The sequence below is a fragment of the Tachyglossus aculeatus genome, chromosome X1 (genome assembly GCF_015852505.1).
Source record: "Tachyglossus aculeatus isolate mTacAcu1 chromosome X1, mTacAcu1.pri, whole genome shotgun sequence".
In the NCBI taxonomy this organism is placed as follows: Eukaryota; Metazoa; Chordata; class Mammalia; order Monotremata; family Tachyglossidae; genus Tachyglossus; species Tachyglossus aculeatus.
The window spans coordinates 25,956,170-25,982,822 of record NC_052101.1 but is presented as its reverse complement, the minus strand read 5'-3'; the positions used below and the strand labels follow the sequence as shown (position 1 = coordinate 25,982,822).

At 40.6% G+C, this 26,653-nt stretch overlaps 1 protein-coding gene across 3 annotated transcripts in view; it reads left to right on the top strand.

Annotated features, from left to right (window-relative positions):
- Window positions 1–2,014: 2,014 nt before the first annotated feature.
- The window catches only part of TENM2 (teneurin transmembrane protein 2), a 921,151-nt gene continuing 896,512 nt past the window's right edge, over window positions 2,015–26,653 (top strand). For all 3 annotated transcript variants that reach the window (XM_038772468.1, XM_038772467.1, XM_038772466.1), the window contains exon 1: window positions 2,015–2,295. In XM_038772468.1, coding sequence (XP_038628396.1) covers window positions 2,070–2,295 — 226 coding nt within the window. In that variant the 5' untranslated portion in view covers window positions 2,015–2,069. The remainder of the gene's footprint in view (window positions 2,296–26,653) is intronic.

Below are 26,653 nucleotides of genomic sequence, written 5' to 3'. Positions count from 1 at the left end.
CTCCTGGAGGAGGTGAGTTCTGAGTAGGGCCTTGAAGGGAGGAAGAGAGCTAGCTTGGCGGATGGGCAGAGGGAGGGCATTCCAGGCCCGGGGGATGACGTGGGCTGGGGGTCGATGGCGGGTCAGGCGAGAACGAGGTACGGTGAGGAGATTAGCGGCGGAGGAGGAGGGTGTGGGCTGGGCTGTAGAAGGAGAGAAGGGAGGTGAGGTAGGAGGGGGCGAGGTGATGGAGAGCCTTGAAGCCCAGGGTGAGGAGTTTCTGCCTGATGCACAGATTGATTGGTAGCCACTGGAGATTTTTGAGGAGGGAAGTGATATTCCCAGAGCGTTTCTGGACAAAGATAATCCGGGCAGCAGCATGAAGTATGGATTGAAGTGGAGAGAGACACGAGGATGGGAGATCAGAGAGAAGGCTGATGCAGTAGTCCAGACGGGATAGGATGAGAGCTTGAATGAGCAGGGTAGCGTTATGGATGGAGAGGAAAGGGCGGATCTTGGCAATGTTGTGGAGCTGAGACTGGCATGTTATGGTGACGGCTTGGATGTGAGGGGTGAATGAGAGAGCGGAGTCGAGGATGACACCAAGGTTGCGGGCTTGTGAGACGGGAAGGATGGTAGTGCCGTCAACAGAGATGGGAAAGTCAGGGAGAGGGCAAGGTTTGGGAGGGAAGACAAGGAGTTCAGTCTTTGACATGTTGAGCTTTAAGTGGCGGGCAGACATCCAGATGGAGATGTCCTGAAGGCAGGAGGAGATGCAAGCCTGGAGAGAGGGGGAGAGAGCAGGGGCAGAGATGTAGATCTGGGTGTCATCAGCGTAGAGATGATAGTTGAAGCCGTGGGAGCGAATGAGGTCACCAAGGGAGTGCGTGTTCCAGGTAGCCATTTGCATTGAGAAGAGAATGGATTGGGACACTGTATGCTAAGTAAAAATAAAAACAAAAGAACAAAAACTAGTTTGAGTATATGGAAGCCAAAGACACAATTTCTCATGTCTCTCTCATGATAGGAAAATATAACTGGTACCACAGCATTGCATCTGTAACAAATAATAAGTTCTTATCTTAAATCCACTTCGGAGTATTCAATCTGGTTCTATGCAGTGAGCTTTTTTTCTCCTTTCATTTTGCGTTTGCCCACAGTTAAGTAGGAGATGGATAGAGTCTGTTTTGCTCTATATTGCTTCATCAAAATTGAGGATTAGAGTGTTGGATTTAGCATGTTACCTGTACCCACTTAGAAATTCAAAGATGAAATTGCCATCATTTTTGAATCTATTCAATTAAAGGAAAATAATTTAACTACAAAATGTTTTTCCCCATTTAGACTGATTGTTTAGGTGTTTTAATAGGCATTTTTTGTGGCATTTGTTAAACACTATGTGCCAGTTACTATATTGAGTGCTGGGGTTCATACAAATTAATCAGATAAAACATAGTCTTAATCTCTATTTTACAGATGAGGTAACTGAGTGAGGCATAGAGAAGTAAAGTGATTTGCCCAAGGACACACAGCAGAAAAGTGGCAGAGATAGAATTAGAACTCAGGTCCTACTCATTCCCAGGCCCATGCTATATCCATTAATAATAATAATAATAATAATAATGTTGGTATTTGCTAAGCGCTTACTATGTGCAAGGCACTGTTCTAAGCGCTGGGATAGATACAAGGTAATCAGGTTGTCCCACGTGGGACTCACAGTCTTCATCCCCATTTTACAGATGAGGGAACTGAGGCTCAGAGAAGTTAAGTGACTTGCCCAAAGTCACACAGCTGACAAGTGGCAGAGCAGGGATTTGAACCCATGACCTCTGACTCCAAAGCCCGTGCTCTTTCCACTGAGCCACGCTGCTTATCTAAGCAGCACTTGTTTCTATTTCTAAACAATATCAGACTATGTCTAACAAGCTTTTAGGCTCTAATCTGAGGGAAATGTGAATCAGGACTGCATGTGGCCTTTTTTGTAATCACCCTCCTGTTTTTTTTTAATTTTTTTAGGTGGCAAAGTGAGAAGTGCCAAAATTTGTAATTGACATTTCTGAAAGCCTTGGCTTTCAGTCCTATCCAGAATAATGGATATAAAGGACCGGAGACACCGTTCTTTGACCAGAGGAAGATGCGGAAAGGAGTGTCGCTATACGAGTTCATCCCTGGACAGTGAGGACTGCCGAGTTCCTACCCAGAAGTCCTACAGTTCCAGTGAGACCCTGAAGGCCTATGATCATGAAACCAGGATGCACTATGGAAACCGAGTGTCTGAACTAGTTCATAGAGAGTCAGATGAGTTTCCAAGACAAGGTATGTACAGAGAACCTAAACATTAATAACCTTTGCCCATCACTCATTCTGGAAAAATAACACTAACGTACCAAGTTGGTTAGTATTCATTACTCACTTTTAGGTAAAGCTTGGTGAAACTAGTAAAAGACACATTACTGCATTTTAGCTAAAGGGAATAATCTCTGTCACCAATAAGCCAAAACATAAATATTTCCATTGAAATTGCATAATGAAAGCACCCACTGTAGTTTGAGGCGAAATACTCATTTTATTGAGCTTTTAGGAGTTCATCATTATTTTTCATCAGAGATTATACTCTTTATTTGGTTATGTATGACTCTTTAGCAGCATTGTTATAATGGATTAAAAACAATAATGATAATTATGGTATTTGTTAAGCGCTTCCTATGTGCAAAGCAGTATTCTAAGCGCTGGGGTTGATACAAGGTAATCAGCTTGTCCCACATGGGGCTTACAGTTTTAATCCCCGTTTTACAGATGAGGTAACTGAGGCCCAGAGAAGTGAAGTGACTTGCCCAAAGTCACACAGCTGATAAGTGGCGGAGTCGGGATTAGAACCCACGACTTCGGACTCCCAAGCCCGGGCTCTTTCCATTAAGCCATGCTGCTTACTACAGTGGTACCATTTTCACTTAGGTTTTCTTTCCTGGGATACAATCCCCGTGAGTAAAAATAGTGTACAGTTGCCAATCAAGGACCTAGAATTTTTTTTAAGATTCACAACGATTGTCTAACTAATTGGAGAGATGCAGGAGTCTCATGTCACCCTACCAGTCTAACGTACACTTGATTTCAGAAAGGATAGTTTTTTTTTTCCTTATTTTCTCAAGTTACTGTGTATTTGGGTACAGATATATAGATATAGATATATAGTTATGTATGTACTCAATTACATCTGTCCTTTCTTCAAGATGATACAAAAAGTGAATTTTTTTTTTTCCCTGCTTATGGATGAAACTAGCAAGTCTGCTTTAAGGTTGATGATTTTCATGCCATGTACAGTAAAGGTAATCATTTGTAGCTTTTGCTTGTGTGCCAGGCCCTTTTTCTATTCTACCTCTTGCTAGCATGTACTTGCCTAAATCTTGGCTCTAAAGAGCTTTTGCTTATGGAGGATGTGATAAGAAAATCCACAGTGGATCCAGGTTTGCCACTTTCTTTTGCATTAATTTAGAGGTAGTCTACAGCTGACTGCTTTGGATCACTACAATATTAAATCTTGCAGAATATAAAAAAGGTAGTTAAAAGTATGATGCCGTTAGAATTACATTTTCCGGAGTCATATTTGCTTTTATCATGTCTCTCATTTCCTGAGTTGTCTTCATGCAAATGAAACACATACTTTACTTCTATGAAAAAATCATTGTTGAAAATTGTTCCATATTAAGTGGCTTTGATCTGATAGTTAACTTCAACAAGGGTAATGCTTCATTAATTTCTCACCTGACCTGCAAAGCTCACAGTGGGGGTTTTGCGTAGTGACTATTATGAAGACTCATGATCATATCAATTGGCGAGCGGTTATACTACCAATATGGAAAATGCTAGACTCTGACCAAGTCTGCATTGGGCTCCTTCATTCTTTTAAGTTTATTTTGACTAGAATTTGCTTAGAGTAGATAAGCTGATAATTTGTTTGTCGCCAACATTGCCTTGTTAGATAAACTCAATGTTTTCGTATAAGAACCCCTAGCCCTGTCTGAGAATTTAGACCAGGATTCTTGATCTCATCCCACCCATCTGATTAAGAGTCTCCATTTCAGGCTTTTCCGCAGTTCTTGTAGCCTTGCCCGTTTATTTCACTCTAGCCTTAGGTACCCAGGGGATCATGGACTCCAAGCAGGCTAGGGTAGATAGGTACATATAGGGAAGAGTCTAATCTGAATGGAAGAAACCAGGCGAGGTAAAGGGCGGTGTTATGTTTCCATAGCAACTGCTGCTAAAACTGCTTCTCTTAGTGCAAAAAAGCAGGGTGCTAGTGAGAGCTGTTTTGTTCAACAAAACAAGGCAACCTCTCCAACTAGTCCCAGTGTCTTATTCTATTCCAGGTAGGCTTAATTCCATAAATTCTAAATTATATATCTTTATGAGATTTAAACACATCCAAGAACCTTGTCAAATGATGGGATTGGCAGGAGGCAACGGGGACAAATAGACAGAAGGAATTGACCCTGGAAAACAGGTTGGAAGAGAGGCAAGAGGACCAGTGAATGACCTGGCCAAGGGCATCAATCAATCAATCAATCAATCAATCGTATTTATTGAGCACTTACTGTGTGCAGAGCACTGTACTAAGCGCTTGGGAAGTACAAGTTGGCAACATATAGAGACAGTCCCTACCCAACAGTGGGCTCACAGTCTAAAAGGGGGAGACAAAGAACCAAACTAAACATAATAACAAAATAAAATAAATAGAATAGATATGTACAAGTAAAATAAATCCTAGCTCTGGCCTTTTTCCAGACCCATTCCTGCTAGAATGTAAATTCCTTGATGGCAGAGTTCATGTGTACTCACCCTCCCTAATGCTTAGCACAGTGCTCTGCTTACAGTAAACACTCAGTGAATATCACTGATTGATATTCCCAATACTTTCCTGGGCCACCTGAGGGAGATCACCATCTTAGATGCTGACTGGTTAAAAAAAGTGGAACCTAAATTGAGGTGTTTCTGATAGCCAGCCCAAATCCTTGCTGTGGTAATTTAGTTAGTTGATTAATAGAGTAAACAAGGATAAGCATCCCTAGGCAACATTTTGGCCAGGCAAATTGGGGCATGGTGGGAAGAAGGTCAAGTGTTGTGGGGAAAAACAGTTATCTCAGGTATCAGATGAGTGGGTTGGGGAAAAGAAATCATCATGACCCAGGAGATAAGTGTTTTGCAAGTTGCAAATAAATAGGATATGCAATATCTTTACTTTTAAAAAAAATTTGGGGTAATTGACAAGTTTTATACTTTTTTAAATTCATATAAAATTTTGGGTTTAAATTTCGAGCTTTTGAGTTTCACATGTAATAAGATGCACAGGACAGGTACTTATAGTACCCCTCTAGGACTATAAGCTAATTGTGGGCAGAGAACGAGTCTACCAACTCTGCTATAGTGTACTCTCCCAAGTGCTTAGTACAGTGCTCTGCACATAGTAAGTCCTCAGTAATTGCTATTGATTGATTGAATCTTCTTAATCTGTTTGTTACTAACAATATAAACAGATCAGGAGCTGCCTGCTGACAATCAATCAGTAGTATTTAATGTGTGCAGAGCACTGTAACCAGCATCTGGGGGAGTACATTATAACAGGGTTGGGAGACATGTTACCTTCCCACAAACATTTTTGGGAGAATACAAAACAACAGAATAGGTAGACCCATTCCCTGCCTACAAGGACTTTACAGTCTATATGGGGAGGCAGACATCAATATAAATAAATGCTAAGGAAGCCTTGATTAATTGATGATATCCAAATTTTACAATATCAAGATTTTGGCTTTGTAATGAAGTGAAAAAATGATGACAAACAAGAGATAAGTAAATATGCTAGGATGCCTTAGAACCTTAGTGGGCCCCTCCCTGGTCCTGGAAGTCCAAACATTTAAAGTAGGCAAGAACAGTTTAGGAATCAACCAAAGTTTGGTTCACTGATTTAACTGCAGTATTCTTGATTCTAGGAAATGGTATGTGTTTTTCCAAAGTTTCCTGAGACAACCAATCTTGGTTAAACCAGCGTGTATGAATATCTTAGCTAAATCAGTATGTATGATCAAGTTATAAATACATTAGTTTTTCTCCCTTACATTGTGATTAGAGCCATTCATATTCCGGGATTTTTCAAACCAAGGAGACTTTTTACCAAATGTCTCATTAAAACCATCTTTGTTACTCTCCAATCTAGCTCCATGGCTTCTTCTATATAGAATGCCTAAATGTGTCACAATGGTAACTGATGGATTGTGGATTTTTCCCATCCTGTCTTTGCTTGTTTAATATTTACATAGAATGAAACTCAGACTTTGAGATTTTCATTTTAAATATACACATACTCTTTCCGTTTAAACTTGAATTTCCTCCTTCTAATAATGCACGTTGCATGGGCATATCAAGGGGAGAATAGACCCTTAAGCTCATAGTTAGGCAATTAGCAATTCACACATGGAGTGTGTTGTTATTGAGCCCATATTTGTTTGTGTAATGTGTTTGCATGAATTAAAAACTGCGCAGTCCAAAAGTAGAAATGAAAAGGCATGGGAAAGTATTTGCATATGCAAGTGTAATTTCCATCTGAAGACATCTATGAATTTATGCATGAAAATTTAGTCAGTCTAAGTGGATCTACTTTGATGGGTTCTAAAATTGAACTCTGCAGGAAGTAAATAAGCACATATTTAGGTAGAAGAGCAGAAGAAGAAATTTTGAAAATAGTAAATTTTGTTTGAGACTGATAGCCACTAAAGAAAGGGTTAATGCAAATATTGCATTTTAGCTATAGAAAATAAAAATGGGATGTCCCTGTTCATATTAAATTAACTGCTGAATGATCTCAATGTTCATTAGCCCCTGAGATAATAACTAGTCAAAGGAAAAAAACAGTATTTGCCATTCAACATTAAAGTCCATGAGGCACATTCTCCAACACAACTAAATTCCTTAAAGCCATTTTTCCTAGTATTCTTACAACAGGCTGATCTGTCGAGAACTCAGAAGTACCAGTTAGGGATCAGGTTTCTGGCTTGAGACTCTAGTCCTGTGTGGAGAGTAATTCCTAGAGTAGGAGGTTCAGCCCTTCTTGCAAAATCCCACTAGTCAGGAATTAGAGAGCACTTCAGCACCCTAGGGACAGATGGTCTCATTTGGGGGTCAAAAGAACTGGGTTCTCATGTTGGCTCCACCTCTTGCCTGCATTGTGACCTTGGATGAATCACTTACCTTCTCTGTGCCTTGGTTTTCTCATCTGTAAAATAGGGTGCGACATACTAGTTATCTTGAAGTAGGGGTCGCAAGACCCTGGGTTACTTGGATTTTGAAGTACTGTAGATGTGAGATGGAGATGCAAAGATCATAAATGCACAAGAGCATAAATGCACACAATACAAAGGATGCAAGATAGATTCATTAACATAAATGCAGTCAATATGCATGCACATAGTTAAGAGAATAAGTCATAAAGAGCTAGATATAAAAGAAGAATAAATGCAGTAGCAGTGTTCTCCTGGCTTGAGGGAGTCCCGGGTTCCGAAGTGGACTTTCTGCTCTCACACTGTTTCAGGTTGCCTGAGGTCAGCTGCAGCACTTCTGGACCCAAGGCTGAGGCTCAACCTTTACCTCGTATCAATTGCCTGGGTCCATTCAACCATCTGCAGGACAGTTGTGTTATATAAACTGTGTGTGGGGCCCCCAGGATGTGTGCTACACAACACCCCACATTCCTCTGGTTATTTTCCTCCTCAAGTACATTGTTCTTGCGTGAGGCCTTTGCTTACCTACACTTGTCTTCCCTTCCCCTTGGACTGTGAGTCTCATGTCGGACAGAGGCTGTGTTAGATCTTTTCAGCTTGTAACTACAAGAATCCATAGTGCAGTGACTGACTCGTGCTAAGTGCTTAAAAAATAACACAGTTTTCATAGTAAGCACTTAATGAATACCACAGCTCCCATCTGCATGATCTGGCATAGAAGCCTTTTGCCTTTCCACCAATTTCCCCCCACCATACTGGCAAGAAGTGAACCTCTAACATACTTCATCTTCAGTAAGAACAGGGTACCGCAGGGAAAGGAAAAGATGTAATAAATGGTAAATTCTCCTGTTAGTCTGTCAATGATATTAATTGAGGTCACACTGTGTGCAGAGCGTGGTACTAATCTCTTGGGAGAGTACAATAGAGTAATGTAACAGATACATTCCCTGCCTACAGCAAGGGCCTCAACCATCTAAACCAGTTCCTGGCTGGCATGTTTTGTCCAGTTCTTAGCCTTTCCTTCCCCCACTACACAATTTCCCATTCTTGCAAATTTTCTCCCATTCAGAGAGTGGATAGAATTCCATTCTGTAAGCTGTCCGTAAGAGTCACATATGAGTCACAGATTGAATTATTGTACACTACATCAAGCCTGCTTGTAAATCACATCTGCGAATGAAGTGGCTTTTTATAAGTTTTTGATACACTTAAAAGGAAAAAAACATCTTTATGATCCAGCACACTGTATCTTTTCATTTCACAATCTCTAGAATGAATTTCAGCAGGTTTAAGATCACAGCTTAATTTGTTATGTGCAATTTAGCATAGCGTAAATTTACCCAGTGTGTTAATGAGCTTCAAGTATTATGTGGAAATGAACTCAAGGAGCTAAGAATTTATACATGCTGTTCCAACATGCAACTTTCCCTCCTAATGAGTGCATAAATTCCTTGGAGAAAGCTTCATCCCAAACATCTGTATGCAATATCGTTTCTTATTCTTTCCATTTTCTTAGACATAGAATTTCTAAAAAAAACCGCACACTTCCAAATATAACTAACAAAAAGAGGATGTCTTTCTGGCTCAACTATATTGAAAAATTTAGTTCCTCAGTACTCCCTGAAAGACTGATTTTAAGTTCCTCAGGGAGTCAGTCAGTCAGTCAGTGCTATTTATTGAGTGCTTATTGTGTTCAGAGCACACAGGGCAATTCGAGATAGTTTATAAAATGCTACTGTAGCCTGGAAAGAACTGTGAGAAGCCATTTACTTGATTCTTCTGCTCTGGGGCAGGACTGGGTGACACAAAACTATATTTTCTGCCCACTTCTTTCACATCTCGGAAAATGAAGCCACAGCCTCCTTGGGCAAGTTCAGGCTAAGATGTTCTCTCTCACATATACCTTCTTGCTGCCACTAGAATCTGTCATCATCATCGATGGCATCTAGTGAACATCTACTGAGTGTCAGATACTGTACTAAATGCTTGAGGGAGTACATCCAGGAGCAGTACACATTTTTCCTGCCTTAAATTAACCATCTTTTGATCTCAGTCAAAGAACTGGACATTACCCTCAGCCATCAATATGCAGTTTACCTTTTGAACTGTACTGAAGTGTTTTTCTTCTTAGGTTTGTGTCCAAGGACGGGCAGTAGTCCTGAGAACTTCAAATCCAAAGTATTTTATAACTTAGTGATATTCTCTGATGAATGACTTGATAGAGAAAAGCATCTCTCATACTTTATTTGCTCTAAGAAAGAAATGAAAACTAACACCCACCTACAGATTTCTGGACAGAACAAAGTCACAAAGGTTATCAGAATGGTTTTGAAAAATAGGGGTTTGTGAAAACCACATTCTAGGAGAAAGAGAGTTCAGGTATTCCATAGCAAATTATCTGGGTATTTAAAGTTCCAAATTAGAAAATATTGAGATAATTGAAGCCAAAGTGAATTTTTGGTTGAATAACTTAGATCATTTTATAATGTAAACCAGTGCTCAGGAATATTTATTTAGAGTCATTAACCCAGGGATCAGGTCTGCATAGGCCCAGTAAATCAGGAGCTATCTGATACATTGCTAAATATCTCTATTGGTGTCATCTAAGGAACAACTCAATTTTCAGTATCATCATTTAGAATTACAAATTAACTTTGGAGCTCTCATAGTCCCCAAATTGTTCTTGGACAACGGGTGGACTCCTAAATCTCTCACTTTCAGTCAATCAATCAATCAGTGGTATTTATTGAGTCCTTATTATATGCAGAGCACTGTACTAAGTGCTTGATAGAGTTAGCTGACACGTTCCCACTCAGTTTGCAGATCATCAATCAATGGTATTTTTTGAGCCCCTACTGAGGATGAAGTGTTGTAATCCACATTTGAGACTAGGCAAAAGAAGTTGGACACGTGATCAGGACCTCATAAACTAATGAGCTGGACAGAGAGACAAAATGATTCCTAAATAGTGGGAGTAGGAGGAAGAATCAGCAGAGAAGAAATAGTACCCATGAATTGGCATAAAGATAGTTGATCAAAAATGGAATATATAAATAAGATACATGTAGTGCTTAGGATAAGTACTGACAGAAATGACATGTGAAAATGTCAAGGTTGTTGTGTCTGGAATGTTGAAAATCAGGGCAATGCCCTGGTCTGAAAGATTTCTTTGGGGAGGGAACAATGTGATCAAGAAGTTGGAGGCGGGAGAATCCAGAGCGAAGCACATTTAGAAGTTGGGTTCTGTGGAATTAATGCTTGATCCTGGAAGAATTGGGAAATCACTGCAGGTATTTGAGGAGTGGAGAGATGTGTATCAAGAAATGGAAGAGTCTGGGCTTGGGAGTAAGGGGTTGTGGGTTCTAATCCCAGCTCCGCCACTTGTCAGCTGTGTGACTTTGGACAAGTCACTTAACTTCTCTATGCCTCTGTTACTTCATCTGTCAAATGGGGATTAAGACTGTGAGCCCCATGTGGGACAACCTAATCACTTTGTGTCCCCCCCGCCCCCAGCACTTAGAATGGTGCTTCACCCATAGTAAGTGCTTAACAGATACCATCATTATTATTATTATTATTAAACAACTCACTAGTTCTCTGCCTCTAATTCTTAGGACAGGGACTGTGTGGTTGTTTATATTCTTTGTAGAGGGAGCATGTCTACCAACTTTGTTGTATTGTATTCCTCCAGGTGTTTAGAACAGTGCCTGGCACATACTAATGGTTAGCAAGTACCACAATTATCATTAAACTGTTGTGCTTTCAGCTATCACAAAAGTTATTACTCACTATTCCAATTACATTGACTGCTATCTCAACTACTCAACTTCAAGTCAGATCTAGTTTAGTAATAAATCTCCGCCGGGACTAATCAGAACAAATCCCAAATCTGCTGGAAGATATTAAAAATAAGTGCAACACAGACTTATTTAATAATGTCCAAAAGGCTTTTATAATATTTGAAATCTTTTTACCCAAGTTACTGGTGAACTTCATTTTTTGTTTAATACGTTTTCTCTAAGCTAGAACAATCATTTCTCCAAAGGAAGGACTTAGAGACACTAAAAAGACTTGTTTTTTTGGCTCAAGCGTCTGCTGTCCTTTCTCATATTTTTTTCCTTTAGGCAAAGCTATAAAATTAGTAATCTCTCCTGGACTGGGTTCATATATAATCCATTTTTTTGAGAAAAATATGTTTGAGGAGAATTTGTAGGGTCATTGATGAATGTTCATTCTCAATGTATACAGAGTACATTCACTTTAGTAATTCATCATTCAGGACCAGAAATAAAAATTGTAAAATCATATATATATATATATATATATATATATATATATATATATATATATATTTTTTTTTTTTTTTTTTTTCTAGCATTTGAACTGCAGTGCTTAGTTTTATTTAGTTGGTCATCGCTATAGGAATAGTACATAGTATGCAATGGTGCTGGATCTATTTGTGGCAGCTGGAACACTGTTAGGGAACAGGAAGATTATTATACTTTCCACAGAAATCATCAATGTTTGGATCCTTTTTTACTGAATTGCAGCATGAATATTTACAGCTCCAAATCCTCCAAAAAGAGAGAGAGGAAAAATAATTTATAAAACTTCTTTGAAGTTTTACAAAATGACTTGTGATATGCAGGAAGAACAGGGACTCCTCAGTCCTACCTGGGTTCAAATCCCCATTAGCTCTCAAGTAAAAATTAGCTTAGTGCTCTGGATTTAGGTCCAATTTGTGCACATTACAAAATCACCCCACACTCATAGCCCAATTAGTAATTTTTCTTTCTCAGAAGCACTGGCCTAGGACTGGGGAAAATATGCAGGAAAGGTGACAGTAAGCATTCAATAAATATGAAGGAAGGAAGGGAGGAAGGAAGGAAGGAAGGAAGGAAGGAAGGAAGGAAGGAGAGAGAGAGAAAGAAAGAGAGAGAGAAAGAAAGAAAGAAAGAAAGAAAGAAAGAAAGAAAAAGAAAGAAAGAAAGAAAGAAAGAAAGAAAGAAAGAAAGAAAGAAAGAAAGAAAGAAAGAAAGGAAGGAAGAAAAAGGAAGGAAGGAAGGAAGGAGGAAGGGAGGGAGGAAAAGAAAACAGTATAGGGGCGAAGGATTCTGTGCTGAGTGCCTGCTTTCTTCTCTGTTAGATTTGGTAGGGTGACAGAAAGGAGGATATCATTTAACCCAATTGAAATTTTAAAAAACAAAACAAAAGCTACCAGGTATGCCCAGATTTTATCCACCCCATACATTGAGGTAAGTGGCCTGTTGTCTGGTTTTATACTGGACAGTCTGACTTCATGTGGGTTGCTCCTTGTCTGGTACAGATAGTCTTTCATAGATGGTAGTTCAACTAACAATATCCAAATCACATCTACCATGTCTCCTGCCACCAAGTTCAGTGCTTTGGAAGAGGCCCCCAGGTTGACAACAGACTTTGGAGCAAAAATGAGAGTCAGAGGTCGGTCCCCCAGGACAGTGTCCCAGCATCAGGCAAAATCAGCGATCTCCTGCAAAATGGCACCTCATTTGTTGTATTTGTGCCCATCAATAATGCGTGTGATGTCACATGCATTAACTTGTCCGGTTTAAGCAAGGGACTTTGTGGCCACCTACATTAGTGGCTAGAGGTGGCTAAGGAACCTGTATGATTGTGCAGGGCCTGCACCTCTACAAACCTCTTGATGTCTCTTGAATGTCACCTCAAAGAAGATGTGTGACTTGTCTCCGTGTCTGTTTGCCAGATTTTCACAACATGGGAAAGTCGGATGCTTTCTCCCAATGTCCCCTTCCTCTAGTTTTCCTTTGACTTGATTTCCATTCCCTCAGTTGGCCTGAAGCGGCTGCACTGAGAAAACAATAAGGCCTGTATCCTTGAAGCCCTCAAGACTGTGTTCTGCTGTGTTTTGCATGGTATAAGTCTCAACCAGTTCACTCCCATTTAGGTTGTTAACTCAGCTTTGGGAGTCGATCCAGATGCGGAAGTGAGATACAACACTTCAACTCCTGCTAGTTCATGCTTTCCTCATTCATTTATTCAATTGTATTTATTGAACACTTACTGTGTGCAGAGCACTGTACTAAGCACTCAAAATGCTAAATTTACACATTGAACAACAAAAATAACTTTATTGAAAATTCTAATCTCTCTGAGTTGGTTTCGGTGTGGGGCTGCCTAGGTGCAGTTTGACATTTGAGGTGATCTTTCAGCATTCAGCTTAGCCAGATGATGATTTTCTGAAAGATTTCTAGATAAAGAGAATCCATAACTTATTTTGATAATTCATTCCGTTGTGCCCAGCGTAATCATTTCTAAATGGATCATTCCATTAACTACTACCTAAATTAATATAACTGACAATATATGAGCTAATCGTTAGAAATATCCAGTATTGCTAAAAGAGCTAAGCACAGTAAAGACTTTCTACTGTATTTTCACTCAGAAATCTTTTATTACTCATACTAGTGTGGTTCCTGTTCTGTGACTAAGCAAAAGAAGACCCCACCAAATGAAAGAAATTCTAGGGATCCAGTTGATACTGTTCAACTTCTCATTTATCTTCCATTTACTACAAAAGACCATGTTCTAAGTATGAAAATGAGCTGAAATTCCCTTCAGTGAAAACCTCTGGATGACTTTGGAAGGTCAGATTCAAAAGGAATTTGTAAAATGACGAAGTATTATTTAAACACTTGATAAATGTCATGCAAGTGAATTAAACCTTCAGTAGAATATATTAAATGGAAATAACTGCAAAAATGAATGAATTAAAGGTGAAGTAGAATGGAGTTGATTATGTTAGTGTGCCATGAATTAAGTTTTGTTCTCAGGCATTTTGGGGGATAACATCCAAATTAGTTGATTTTTGTCATCACCTTCATGCTGTTAAGTTTGCACTCATATATTGTTAGAAACTACACAATTTACAGATTATTAATGTTGCTACTCTAAAGAGTAACTATTTGGGGAAAAATGTGAGGCTATACTTTGGCTACTTAAACTCATTTCCAGAAGTTGAAATTCATCTTCTTTTCCTTCTCCAGTCATTTAAAATGTCAGGTTTAGTAAAATGACCTACAGTTATGCAGAACTAAGCTCAAGGAGCAATATAATGACACAAGAAAATTAAGTATATTGTTATATTTGATTGCCATTAGTTTAAACATTATTTGGTCTCATTTTCCTCCTCCATTCCCTGCCCCCTCTCCCTCCATTCTGTTCCCACTCCTTCTAATTTCCTGTGATTGACAAAACAGTTTCTTGTGGAAAAGAAATTAGGCTGTTTTGGCCCTATAAATCATAAAGGTTTTCTGTGCGGAACACTTACATGCAGTTTTAAACATTAGTGAAAAGATGCTGTGAACCTGTGAAGTGTTCTCCTTCTATCTGCCTATATATGTATTTCATGTTTATAGCCGTCCTGATGTCTCTCTCAATCTTTCTCACATCAGATCTGTGCTTACATTTGAAGTGTCCTTTAAATCAAAATCTAGGGCTACCTGCTATTTCACGTGTGGAAAAATTAGCGGAAAGTGTGTAAAGCCTTTGTTGGATAGGTTTAGGAGACTCGGGTTTTAATCATGGCTCTAATTCTAGCTAAGTGTAATATTTTAATCACATTGCTTATTGTTTCTCTGTCTCGATTTTATTGTCTATAAAATAAGAATAATACCTGCACCATCTACTTCAGAGGAATCTTGTGAGAACGGATGTGATGATGTAAATGAGAAAGCACTTTGCAGTCTTTAGCGGGACGACATTATACAAATCCAAGATGGTATTTATTTCGGCTATTATTATTTTCTGGCTGTTGTTATTGTTCATATATAGTGGAAAAAAGCATGCTCCTGGGAGTGAGAGGATCCGGGTTCAAAACCCACTCTGTCACTTGCATGGACAATCACTTAACTTCTCCATGTCTCAGTTTCCTCATCTTAGTCTGATCGTGGCTCAGTGGAAAGAGCCCGGGCTTTGGAGTCAGAGGTCATCGGTTCGAATCCCGGCTCCACCCCATGTCTGCTGCGTGACCTTGCGCAAGTCACTTCTCTGCGCCTCAGTTACCTCATCTGTAAAATGGGGATTACAACTGTGATCCCCCAAGGGACAACCCGATCACGTTGTAACCTTCCCAGCGCTTTGAACAGTGCATTGCACATAGTAAGCACTTAACAGATGCCATCATCATCATCATCATCATCTAGTTATCCTGTATCTTTTTACTTCAGATGAATGAAACATCTGGTAAGTGCACCTCACCATTTTACGTAGTCTCTCACCCTTTACCTCCCCTCCCTGCCTCTCTGGCCGAGTGAACCGCCTATCCCTGGCACACGATGAGTCTGCTGGGCCAGGGACAATAGCTTCTGCAGAGGTTTCTCGGCCCCTCTCTACTGCAGCTTAATGAAACATCCGATAACTGTCTCCTCACTTCCATGTGATCAATCGGCCCTCTGCCACTGTGGCCAAGTGAATGCCCTCTGTACACCAGCCTTGAAGCCTCCCTGGGAACTGGCACTGGCTTCTCTCTGCACCATTGAGGAGGTTCCATCTCTTCCTCCTTTCCACCACCCTAGCGGGAAAAAGAACAGCACCCTCAGCTCCCTGGGTGGGCCTTCATATAACCTCGGGAAGCCAGTGTTGCCGTGGGTATGCGATGAACTTGGAATGACCAAGAGCCTGAAACTCCATTCCTCTAGCCACAGCTCCCTACTGACTTCAGTTTTTATAATGTGCATTGTGTATTTGTCCTTGTCTCTTATTCTGCTTTAATGTTTAATTGCTCCCAATATGTCTGTCTCCAGTCCTTTCCTCTTCCTATATTTATAGATTGTGAGCCCTTTAAGGGACAATGTCTCTTTCTATTCCCACCTGTGTTTTTACTGTGTTTTGCGCAGTGCTCCTCACACAATAAGCATTTTATAAATACTGTTACTGCTATCCCAGCACTTAGTTCAGTGCTTGTCACTAAGTGCTTAACAAATACCACAATTATTATCTTTATCATTATTATTAGAGAAGCAGCGTGGCTAGAGAAGCAGCGTGGCTCGGTGGAAAGAGCACGGGCTTTGGAGTCAGAGGTCACGGGTTCAAATCCCTGCTCCGCCAACTGTCAGCTGTGTGACTTTGGGCAAGTCACTTCACTTCTTTGTGCCTCAGTTCCCTCATCTGTAAAATGGGGATTAAGACTGTGAGCCCCCCATGGGACAACCTGATCACCTTGTATCCCCCCAGCGCTTAGAACAGTGCTTTGCACATAGTAAGCGCTTAACAAATACCATCATCATCATTATTACATAATAAACTGTGCTGCCTCTAGTCAGTAGAGTACTAGGAATTCATGCTTTGAAGAAAATTAGCCTTGGTAACCACTAAAGCCTTGAAAAGATTCTTTCTGAAGCAAGTGTATGCAACATTTTTGTAACATGATTAATGCGAACAAATCTGGGCTTCTGTAGAACACCTTTGTGTCTGAGCCAGTAGGAGCTAGTGAACTGGTTTTCTAAACATGCTGATTACTATATTACATTAGCTAAATTTGTGTTAACATTACAGGTGAAAATTTCATTTGAACACTAGCTTGGAATGTAACATGATCAATCAGCTTATTCATTCAATCGTATTCATTGAAAGCTTACTTTGTGCAGAGCACTGTACTAAGCGCTAATGTTTCAGTGGTATTCATTGTCTAACTCAGAGAATAAATTGTGGAATTGCACATCTTAGCTTCAGTAAGACAACAACAACAATGATAATAATAATAATAATAATAATTGTGGTATTTGTTAAGTGCTTACTATATTCCAGACACTGTACTGAGCGCTGGAGTAGATACAAGGTAATCGGGTTGCATACAGTCCCTGTCCCACACAGGGCTTAGGTCTTAATCCCCATTTTACAGATGAGGTGACTGAGGAACAGAAAATTTGAGTGACTTGCCCAAGGTCTCACAGCAAGACAAGTGGCAGAGTGGGGATTAAAACCAAGGTCCTTCTGACTCGAAGACTAATGCTCTTTCCACCAGACCGCAGTGCATCTCAATCAAATCTGCATTTCATTGAAAGTTTAGAGCCATGACTGATCAATTAATGGTATTTATTGAGCACTTGTATGCAGAGCACTATACTAAGTGCTTGGTAGAGTACAGTACAATGGAATTGGTAAGTGATCCCTGCCTACAAAGAGTTTTCAGTCTAGACAGGGAGATAGATATTAGAATAAATTACACAGAACTAAAATGATAGTACAGATACAGGAAATGACAGGGCTTAAGGATAGGCCCATAAGTGCTGTGGGGCTGAGGAAGGGAAGAATGCAATACTAGCAATTGTTCAGCAGATCTATTAAAAAGAAGGACTTGTGTACGTATCTGAATTAAAAGTGATCATACACTTACTGTTCAAAGTTACTGTGTGCAAGACTTGGAAGCTCACAATAGATGTAGAGACTATATAGTTCTGTTATGTGCCATTTATGGTTGGCTTTGTTCAGCTTTTGTATCATCAAAGTTTGCCTGGTCATCTTCAGGATGACTCTGTGCAGTGTGGTGCTTAGCCGAAAGCTATTTTGAAGATGTGTGGTCTAAAGTGACTGGATTTTTGAGAAGTTATAATTGAGGGAGGGGAGAAACTAGGAGGTAGGGTTTCCAGTTTGTAGGCTTCAGTGACAGGAAAGATACATGGAGAGCCGGAGGTTTACGTAGAAATGTGAGAGGAAAAGACAACCGAGGAAGTGTAAATGGAAGAAGAAACCTGAGGAAGAAAGACAAAGGAAGAGAGAAGGATCATATAAAAGGAGAAGGACAGAAGAAGTCAGGAAAGATGAGAAGCAGTGTGGCTCAGTGGAAAGAGTCAGAAGTCATGGGTTCAAATTCCAGCTCCGCCACTTGTCAGCTGTGCGACTTTGGGCAAGTCACTTAACTTCTCTGTGCCTCAGATACCTCATCGTTAAAATGGGGATTCAGACTGTGAGCCTCCCATGGGACAACCTGATTGCCTTGTAATCTCCCCAATGCTTAGAACAGTGCTTTGCACATAGTTAGCGCTTAATAAATGCCATTATTATTATTATTATTATTATTATTTTGAGAAACAGGGAGATAAGTGATTCTGGTAGATAGACACACAAACACACACATACAGGTATTCTGTCCCTTCTGTCTTCTGCTTTAAGCCTGACAGGATGTCAGTCAGAACCCTAGTAATCAAGCTGCTTATTCATAAAGCAGGACATTTGAACACACAATTCCAGTGAACGGATATGAAAAGTTGCCTGACGCTGCTCAGGGAAGAACAACCCATATTGAAGCAGTGTGTTGTAGTAGATAGAGCACGGACCTGGGAATCAGAAGGACCTGGGTTCTAATCCCCACACTGCCACTTGTCTGCTGTGTGATCGTGGGGAAGTCACTTCATTTCTCCGTGCCTCGGTTCCCTCACCTGTAAAATGGGGATTAAGATCGAGACCCACGTGGGACAGGGACTGTGTCCAATCTGATTTGCTCTTATCCACTCCAGTGCTTAGTACAGTGCCTGGCACATACTCAATTACTGTTGTAAGTCTTTGTAGGTGGCAGACAGAAGTGGGGTGGGGGTCTATTAAGGAAACTCCCTCGCCCCAGCCGGGTTCGTGTCAAAATTATAGATAGCATTGGTTCCCTCAGGGGGGCCCTAAGCTGGGAACGGTGATGACAGCCCTGGAAGACACCTCTGGGGCACTTTAGTAGTGGCAGAAGACCCTCCAACAGAAGTCGGCGGGGGGACCTGCGTCCCCAGACTCCTCTAGTCCGCAGGCTCCTTACGGGCAGGGCCCCTGTCAGCCTATTCCACTGTACTGGTCTCTCCCAAACTCTGCACACACTCTAAGTGCTCAAAAAATACCGTTGATTGAATGATAGCTTGATTGCTTCCTTTATACAGAGCAGTCTACTAAATGCTCACTTTGTGTAAAGCACAATACTGAATGTTTGGGAGAGTGCAATAATAGTAGTAGCTGTAGTAATTGAAGCAGCCTGGCTTAGTGGCAAGAGCACGGGCTTGGGAGTCAGAGGTTGTGGGTTCTAATGCCGACTGCGCCAGTTGTCTTCTGTGTGATTCCTCTCCCCCTCGTCCCCCTCTCCATCCCCCCGATCTTACCTCCTTCCCTTCCCCACAGCACCTATATATATGTATATATGTTTGTACATATGTATTACTCTATTTATTTATTTATTTATTTATTTTATTTGTACATATCTATTCTATTTATTTTATTTTGTTAGTATGTTTGGTTTTGTTCTCTGTCTCCCCCTTTTAGACTGTGAGCCCACTGTTGTGTAGGGACTGTCTCTATATGTTGCCAATTTGTACTTTCCAAGCGCTTAGTACAGTGCTCTGCACATAGTAAGCGCTCAATAAATACGATTGATGATGATGATGATGATTTAGGGCAAGTCACAACTTCTCTGTGCCTCAGTTACCTCATTTGTAAAATGGGGATTAAAACTGTGAGCAACCTGATCACCTTGTAACCTCCCCAGCTCTTAGAACAGTGCTTTGCACATAGTAAGCGCTTAACAAATACCATTATTATTATTGTTATTATTACTTTTATTATTATTAACACTGTACCACCTAGTATACCACCTTCTTCCCAGTGAGAAGCAACATGGTGTAGTGAATAGAGCATGGCCCTGGGAGTCAGAAGGACATGGGTTCTAATGCCGGCTCTGCCTCTTCCCTGCTGCGTGACCTTAAGCAAGTCATTTCATTTCTCCGTGCCTCAGTTACCTCATCTGTAAAGTGGGGATTGAGACCGTGAGCCCAACATGGGACGGGGACTATGTCCAACCCTATTTGCTTGTATCCACCCCAGCATTTAGGACAGTGCCTCACACACAGTAAGTGCTTAACAAATACTGTAATTATTATCGTAATCATTACCCAGCACAGAATTTTGTGCATGGTAGGTCCTAGAAGACTATTTGTGATGTTCTCTGTCTGATTTTTTTTATGAGATTCACACGTATTGATGATTTTCAACCAAATTTGCATTGAAAATGATCCCAAATTTGTTTTGTCTATGCCTTTCAGGATACTGAAATAATAACACTTGTCATTTAGGTGCAAAGTGAATTGTTAAGATAATGACTTACTTGCCTGTGATGTGAAAGGAATTGTCAGCCATAGTTGCACATACTGAAAAACATCTGTCAGTAGATCTCTCTTTGAATCTGAAGGACAGCTTTATACAGACACACACACACACACACACACACTCTCTCTCTCTCTCTCTCTCTCTCTCTCTCTCTCTCTCTCTCTCTCTCTCTCTTTTACTATTTTTCCAGGATCTCAGGGAGCTTTATAAAAATGATCTCATTAACTCTCACAAAATCCCAGAGAAGCTATAATATTTTGAATTGCAGGTATATATGCCCCTCTTTCAGCTTCCCTGTGTATTGCACCCAGAAGTGTAACAGTGGACAAAGACTACTGTAAGTACTGTATTCAGGGGACAAAAACAGTCTGGGATTTAGGGAAAGTAGATAGCCAAGTGTTATTACTGTAGAGTTGTCCAAATAAGAACCAGGGCCCCTGGTGTTCTTCCAAATACCATCTAGAAGTTATTTGGACCAGTAGACTTTTCAGAGGAGAGGGGAATGAGGACCAGGTCCCCAGACTGAAACTGTGGAAAAAAAGAGTGTTTGCTAAGAATAAGGGATCCTTAAATGGCACCTTCTGGGTCTGAGGAATGGACGGGAAAATGGAACTGAATATCATGGGAAGTTAAAGGAGCTCTGGCTGGATTCCCAGATGGGAGGTGAAACTTGGAAAAGGAAATTGCAGGATGGTCTCAAAGTTTGCTCAGGAAATCAATCAATCAATTTATCAATCATATTTATTGAGCACTCACTGTGTGTTGTAGTAAGTTGTTGGGGAGTACATAATAATATAATAGACACTTTCCCTGCCTACAGCGAGCTTACAGTCTAAAGGGGGAGACAGATATTAATATTAGCTCACCTCCTCCAGGAGGCCTTCACAGACTGAGCCCCCTTTTTCCTCTCCTCCCCATCGTCCCCCACCCTACCTCCTTCCCTTCCCCACAGCACTTGTATATATTTGTACTATTAATTACTCTATTTATTTTACTTGTACATATTTACTACTCTATTTTATTAATGATGTGCATATAGCTATAATTCTATTTATTCTGAGGGTTTTGACACCTGTCTGCATGTTTTGTTTCGTTGTCTGTCTCCTCCTTCTAGACTCTGAGCCCTTTGTCGGGCTCGTCCCTTTTAGACTGTAAGCCCACTTTTGGGTAGGGACTGTCTCTATACGTTGCCAACTTGTACTTCCCAAGAGCTTAGTACAGTGCTCTACACACAGTAAGCGCTCAATAAATGCGATGATGATGATGACCTCTCTATATGTCGCCGACTTGTACTTCCCAAGTGCTTAGTACAGTGCTCTGCACATAGTAAGCACTCAATAAATATGATTGAATGAATGAATGAATAATATAAATGAATAAATAAATTACAGACAGGTACATTAATGCTGTTGTAGGCAGGGAAAGTGTCTATTATATTATGAATAAAGGGAACCAGTCAGGGCGATGCAGAAGGGAATGGGAGATGAGGAAAAGAGGACTTAGGGAAGGCCTCTTGGAGGAGATGTGCCTTCAGTAAAGCTTTGAAGCAGGGGAGAATAATTGTCTCACACACGGAGGGAGGATGTTTCAGCCAGAGGCAAGATGTGAATGAGAGGTCAGTTGTGAGGGAGAGGAGACTGAGGTACAGTGAATAGGTTGGCATTAGAAGAGTGAAGTGTTAGGGCCGGGTTGTAGTAGGAGGGCTGCAAGGTGGCAAGATGATTGAGTGCTTTAAAGCCAATAGATGGTAAGGAGGTTCTGTTTGAGATGGAGGTGGATGGGCAACCACTTTAGGTACTTGCGGACTGGGGAAACGTGGACTGAACATTTTTATAGCAAAATGATCCGGGCAGCAGAGTGAAGTATGGATTAGAGTAGTGGAGGACAGGAGGCAGGAAGGTCAGCAAGGAGGCTGATACAGTAATCAAGGAGGGACAGGATAAATGCTTGGATTAACATGATAGTTGTTTGGATGGGCAGGATAGGGCAGAATTTAGTAATGTTGTGAAGGTTGAACTGGGTTTAGTGATAGTTTGAATATGTGGGTTGAATGAGAGAAATGTGCCAAGGAAAACACCACGATTACAGGCTTGTGAAACAGGAAAGATGGTGGAGCTGTCTACAGTCATGGGGAGGACAGGGTTTAGGTGGGAAGATAAAGAGTTCTGTTTTGAATATGTCAAATTTGATATGTTGGTGAGACATCAAAGTGGAGATGTTCTGAAGGCGGGAGGAAATGTTAGTAGAGGGGCAGAGAGAGATTAGGGCTGGAAATTTAGATTTGGGAATCATTTCTATTGAGGTGGTAGTTGAAGCCATGGGAATAAATGAGTTCCTCATGGGAGTGGGTGTAGATGGAAAATAGATAAATAGATAATTGGTGGAAAACTTTGAAGCCTTGGATGGAAGTTTTTATTTTACATGAGAGTAAGTGGGTAGCCTTTGTAAGGTTTTGTTCTGTTTTGTTTTAGTGTTTTGCAGAAAAGAATCTTCTGAGTAGGATTTTAAACATATTATTCAGCAGATAAATGTAGAACAGACTAAAAACGAAATAGCCTGGATATGGAGAGACCAGTAAACAGGTGCTGAGGGATTGAACTATTGGGATAGTCATAAAGGTGAAGGTGAAGGGGGTGGATTCATGAAATACTATAGAGGGAGAACTCAATCATTTATTAGTATCTAAGGGCCTATTGTATGCAGAACGCTCTATATTTGGTGATTGTAACATATATTAAGAGGAGCAAATTGGTTCTTGGATTCTTGGAGCTTAATGCAACAGTATTTGGCAGTAGATTGTGGACTGTGGACTCCAGGCTGTAGCTCATCTCTAGCTGTAACCTCGCTTTGGGCAGGGAAATTATCTATTGACTCCGTTACATTGTACACCCTCAATCTCTTAATAGTGTGTTCTTCACACCATAAAGGCTAAATCAATTTGATTGATTGATGAACTGGATATAGGAAGTGAAAGACAGAAGGAGCAGAGACAAGTTTTGAGTTTCTGGGACAGGGAGAATGGTAGCATAGTCAAAAGTGGTGGAAAGTTAGGAGAGTCATTTAGGATGGAAGCTGAATTCAGTTTTGGGAAATGTCAAATTAAAATATGGCTGAGTCAAAAGAAGGAGGAAGTGCCCCAGAGGTAAGAGGAGATACATGATTGTAAAGTTCATGAGAGGAAAAGATTTAAGAGGTACATTTGGTCATTTGCTTATAGGTGGTAACTGAACTACGGGATCAGTTAACAGAGAATATGTATAGGCTGAGAAGAGTAGAGGATCCAGTATGGAGTTGAAAGGTGAGTGGAGGATGGGGAGTCAGGAAGGAAATTTATAAGGAGCGTTTAGAATTTTGTGTTGGTTAAACCACATTTTATCCCAAACTATGTTTCACCACTCTTTGTCTTCTTCCCTTCCCATGTCAGTGAATTTAAAGTGAGAAGAGCAGAGAATCCAGAATTGAGTCCTGAGTATGCCCACAGTTAACATGATATGAGCTCAACCAAGTTTTTAGGAAATAAAGGCTAATCTATTGACTAAGCAGTAGATTTGAAAATTGAGTAATCTGCTTTTGCTACCAGCCTTGAGTTCCTTCTAGACTGTTAAGCTCCTTGTGGGCAAGCAGCATATATATCCACTCTGTTGAATGGTACTTTCCCTTATACAGAGCTCTGCATCCAGTAAATACTTAATAATTACCCTTGATTGACTGACTGACCGACTGGCTGCCTGAACATAATTTGAAGCAAAGGCCAGTACTACTGAGCAATGTGAGCAATCTTCAGATTTCTAGTCTCCCAATCAGTTGGTCTTCTAGTCACATTCACTGAGTACCTTAACATCAGTTCCCCAAACTATGAGATTGTCTGGGCAAATAATTATGGTGCCCTCTCAGGGTCTCATCTGGAGAGTTTCCAGTATCTACCAGGCATGACTACAGGAGGGAGAGTCAAGCAGAGGCATACCCATTCCATTCCTAGCTTGGGCAGTGGCTAGTGATTGGAAAGCAATCTCTACAAGTCAGAGCTCACCTGCGCTGGGCAACAGCAGCGTGGAAGAGAGTCGAGGGCAGAGAAGCGTTTACTGCACAGAAGGAGGCAATGGTAAACCACTTCGGTATTTTTACCAAGAAAACTCTATAGGGTACACTACCAGAACGATTGCAGATGGAAGTGGGGCATCTTTTAGACTGTGAGCCCACTGTTGGGTAGGGACTGTCTCTATATGTTGCCAATTTGTACTTCCCAAGCGCTTAGTACAGTGCTCTACACATAGTAAGCACTCAATAAATACGATTGATGATGATTCTGAGAGAGATGTGTCTATGGCGTCACTATGGGTCGGATATGACTCAACAGCATAAGACAGCAACAGCAATTATAATGGTATTTGTTTAGCGCTTACTATGTGCCCAGCACTGTTCTAAGCACCGGGGTAGATACAGAGTAATGAGGTTGCCCCACATGGAACTGACAGTCTTAATCCCCATTTTACAGATGAGGTAACTGAGACACAGAGAAGTTAAGTGACTTGGCCAAGGCCACACAGCAGACAATTGGTGGATCTGGGATTAGAGCCCTTGACCTTCTAGCTCCCAGGCCCGGCTCTATCCACTGTGCCATGCTGCTTCCTGTGCGTATTTGGTTGCTATTAATATAGAAATTTATTAATATAGAAAGTTTTATTGTAGTTATTTCACAAACTCTGTGTAACTCTACTTGTATCATTGCAGCCTGTAGGAAATGGTAGTTCTAGTGTAGTATTGTCAGAAAGTGGAGACACTGGGCAAAGGGGAAGACATGGGTGAGCAGCTTTTGACTGTATTTCTCTAATGCGTGTGGCCTGTGTCACTCGCATCTTTGATGTCTGGGGTTTATTCTATTTTACCGTCAGGATTAAAACACCTCAGCAGGAAAAAGAGGAAGCACGTGTATGAATGCTAGGTCCTCAAAGTGTCAGATGCTACTTCACTGGGAGCAACAAAAGCGTTTTAGTTTTTTAAAGGTTCCTGCAAACAAAGCATTTTCCTTCTTAACACAGTGAAGTAAATTTTTTAGAGCTAGAATAAAAAGGAGAGTGAAAAAAAGAAGGATTAATTGGTGTTGGCTTTGTTATCTGGCAAACATAAATGTTATTTTCACACATTGATCACTGGTCCTGGTGTTCCCTAGCTATAAAGATGAAAATATTCTTCATGTTCTTTCTTCTGTACATTTCCCTGCATCATGCAACTTCTTTTCATCTTTTGAATTCTGGACAGAATAATTACACCTCCTAACTGACTGACCGATCTAAGTTGCCCCTTGCCTGCTCCTTCCTGCCATCAAGAAAACATAGTGGGATAGTCAGGACAATCGGAATTCTTGCCTGCAAGCAGTCCCTTGACCATTCTGCACTCAGCCACTATGTCCAATCCCTAAGAATCTTTTGTTGCAAAGGTTTGATTGTTCTGTTAGATGATAAGTTCCTTGTGGGCAGGGAATGTTCTCTCATTATTCTAAGTGGTTAGTTTAGTTCAGTGCACCCTACAGAAGCTCAAAGTATATCATTACTTCTATAATTCAAGTTGGTGGGTATTGTGGAAGTTGATTATGTTTTACATTCCTCCTCACAACCTGTGCCTACGTTAGAGCCAGACACATATTTCTGATCTGAACCCGGAAGGTCTCTGAATTGAAGAAAATCACTTTTCCCTCTGATCTTTTCCTGTTGTACGTGAGGAGCTTCCAGATCAAAAAGAATAGGACTACATTGCTTGCAGTTGTGAGACCCTTCCCATAAAGGAAATTAAAATGGATGCAGTCTGGCTAACTTTTAATTCCCTGATCCAGCAATCTGCTCGACCAGAGAAGGAGCCACTAATAACATTAAATGCATTTTAAAAAATCTTGTTAAAGGAGACGGCAGGAGGTTCTCTTTAGAACATCACCCACAAGAAAACACATTGAAAAACACTTATTTCCCCAGTCCTAAGACTCGTCTCATCTCCCTTAACTTAAAGGTAGGATTCAACAACTAAATTCCCCTTCACCTTTCGCTGCTTGAGAGGATCCCCATTGTGGTCTGTCATGGCTGTGGATCTAGGATTCACAGAGATTCATTTGGCTTATGTCTAATGCAAACTAGATTACTGAAATTGACAGAGAAAATAGCATCCAGATATTTGAATATAAGATTACCCTTTCTTTATAAGTACTTAGCTTGAAGTGTCTTAGAATGAATACTAAAGTGCATATCTGTGAATGTAGACCATATTGGAAACAGATTTACTGT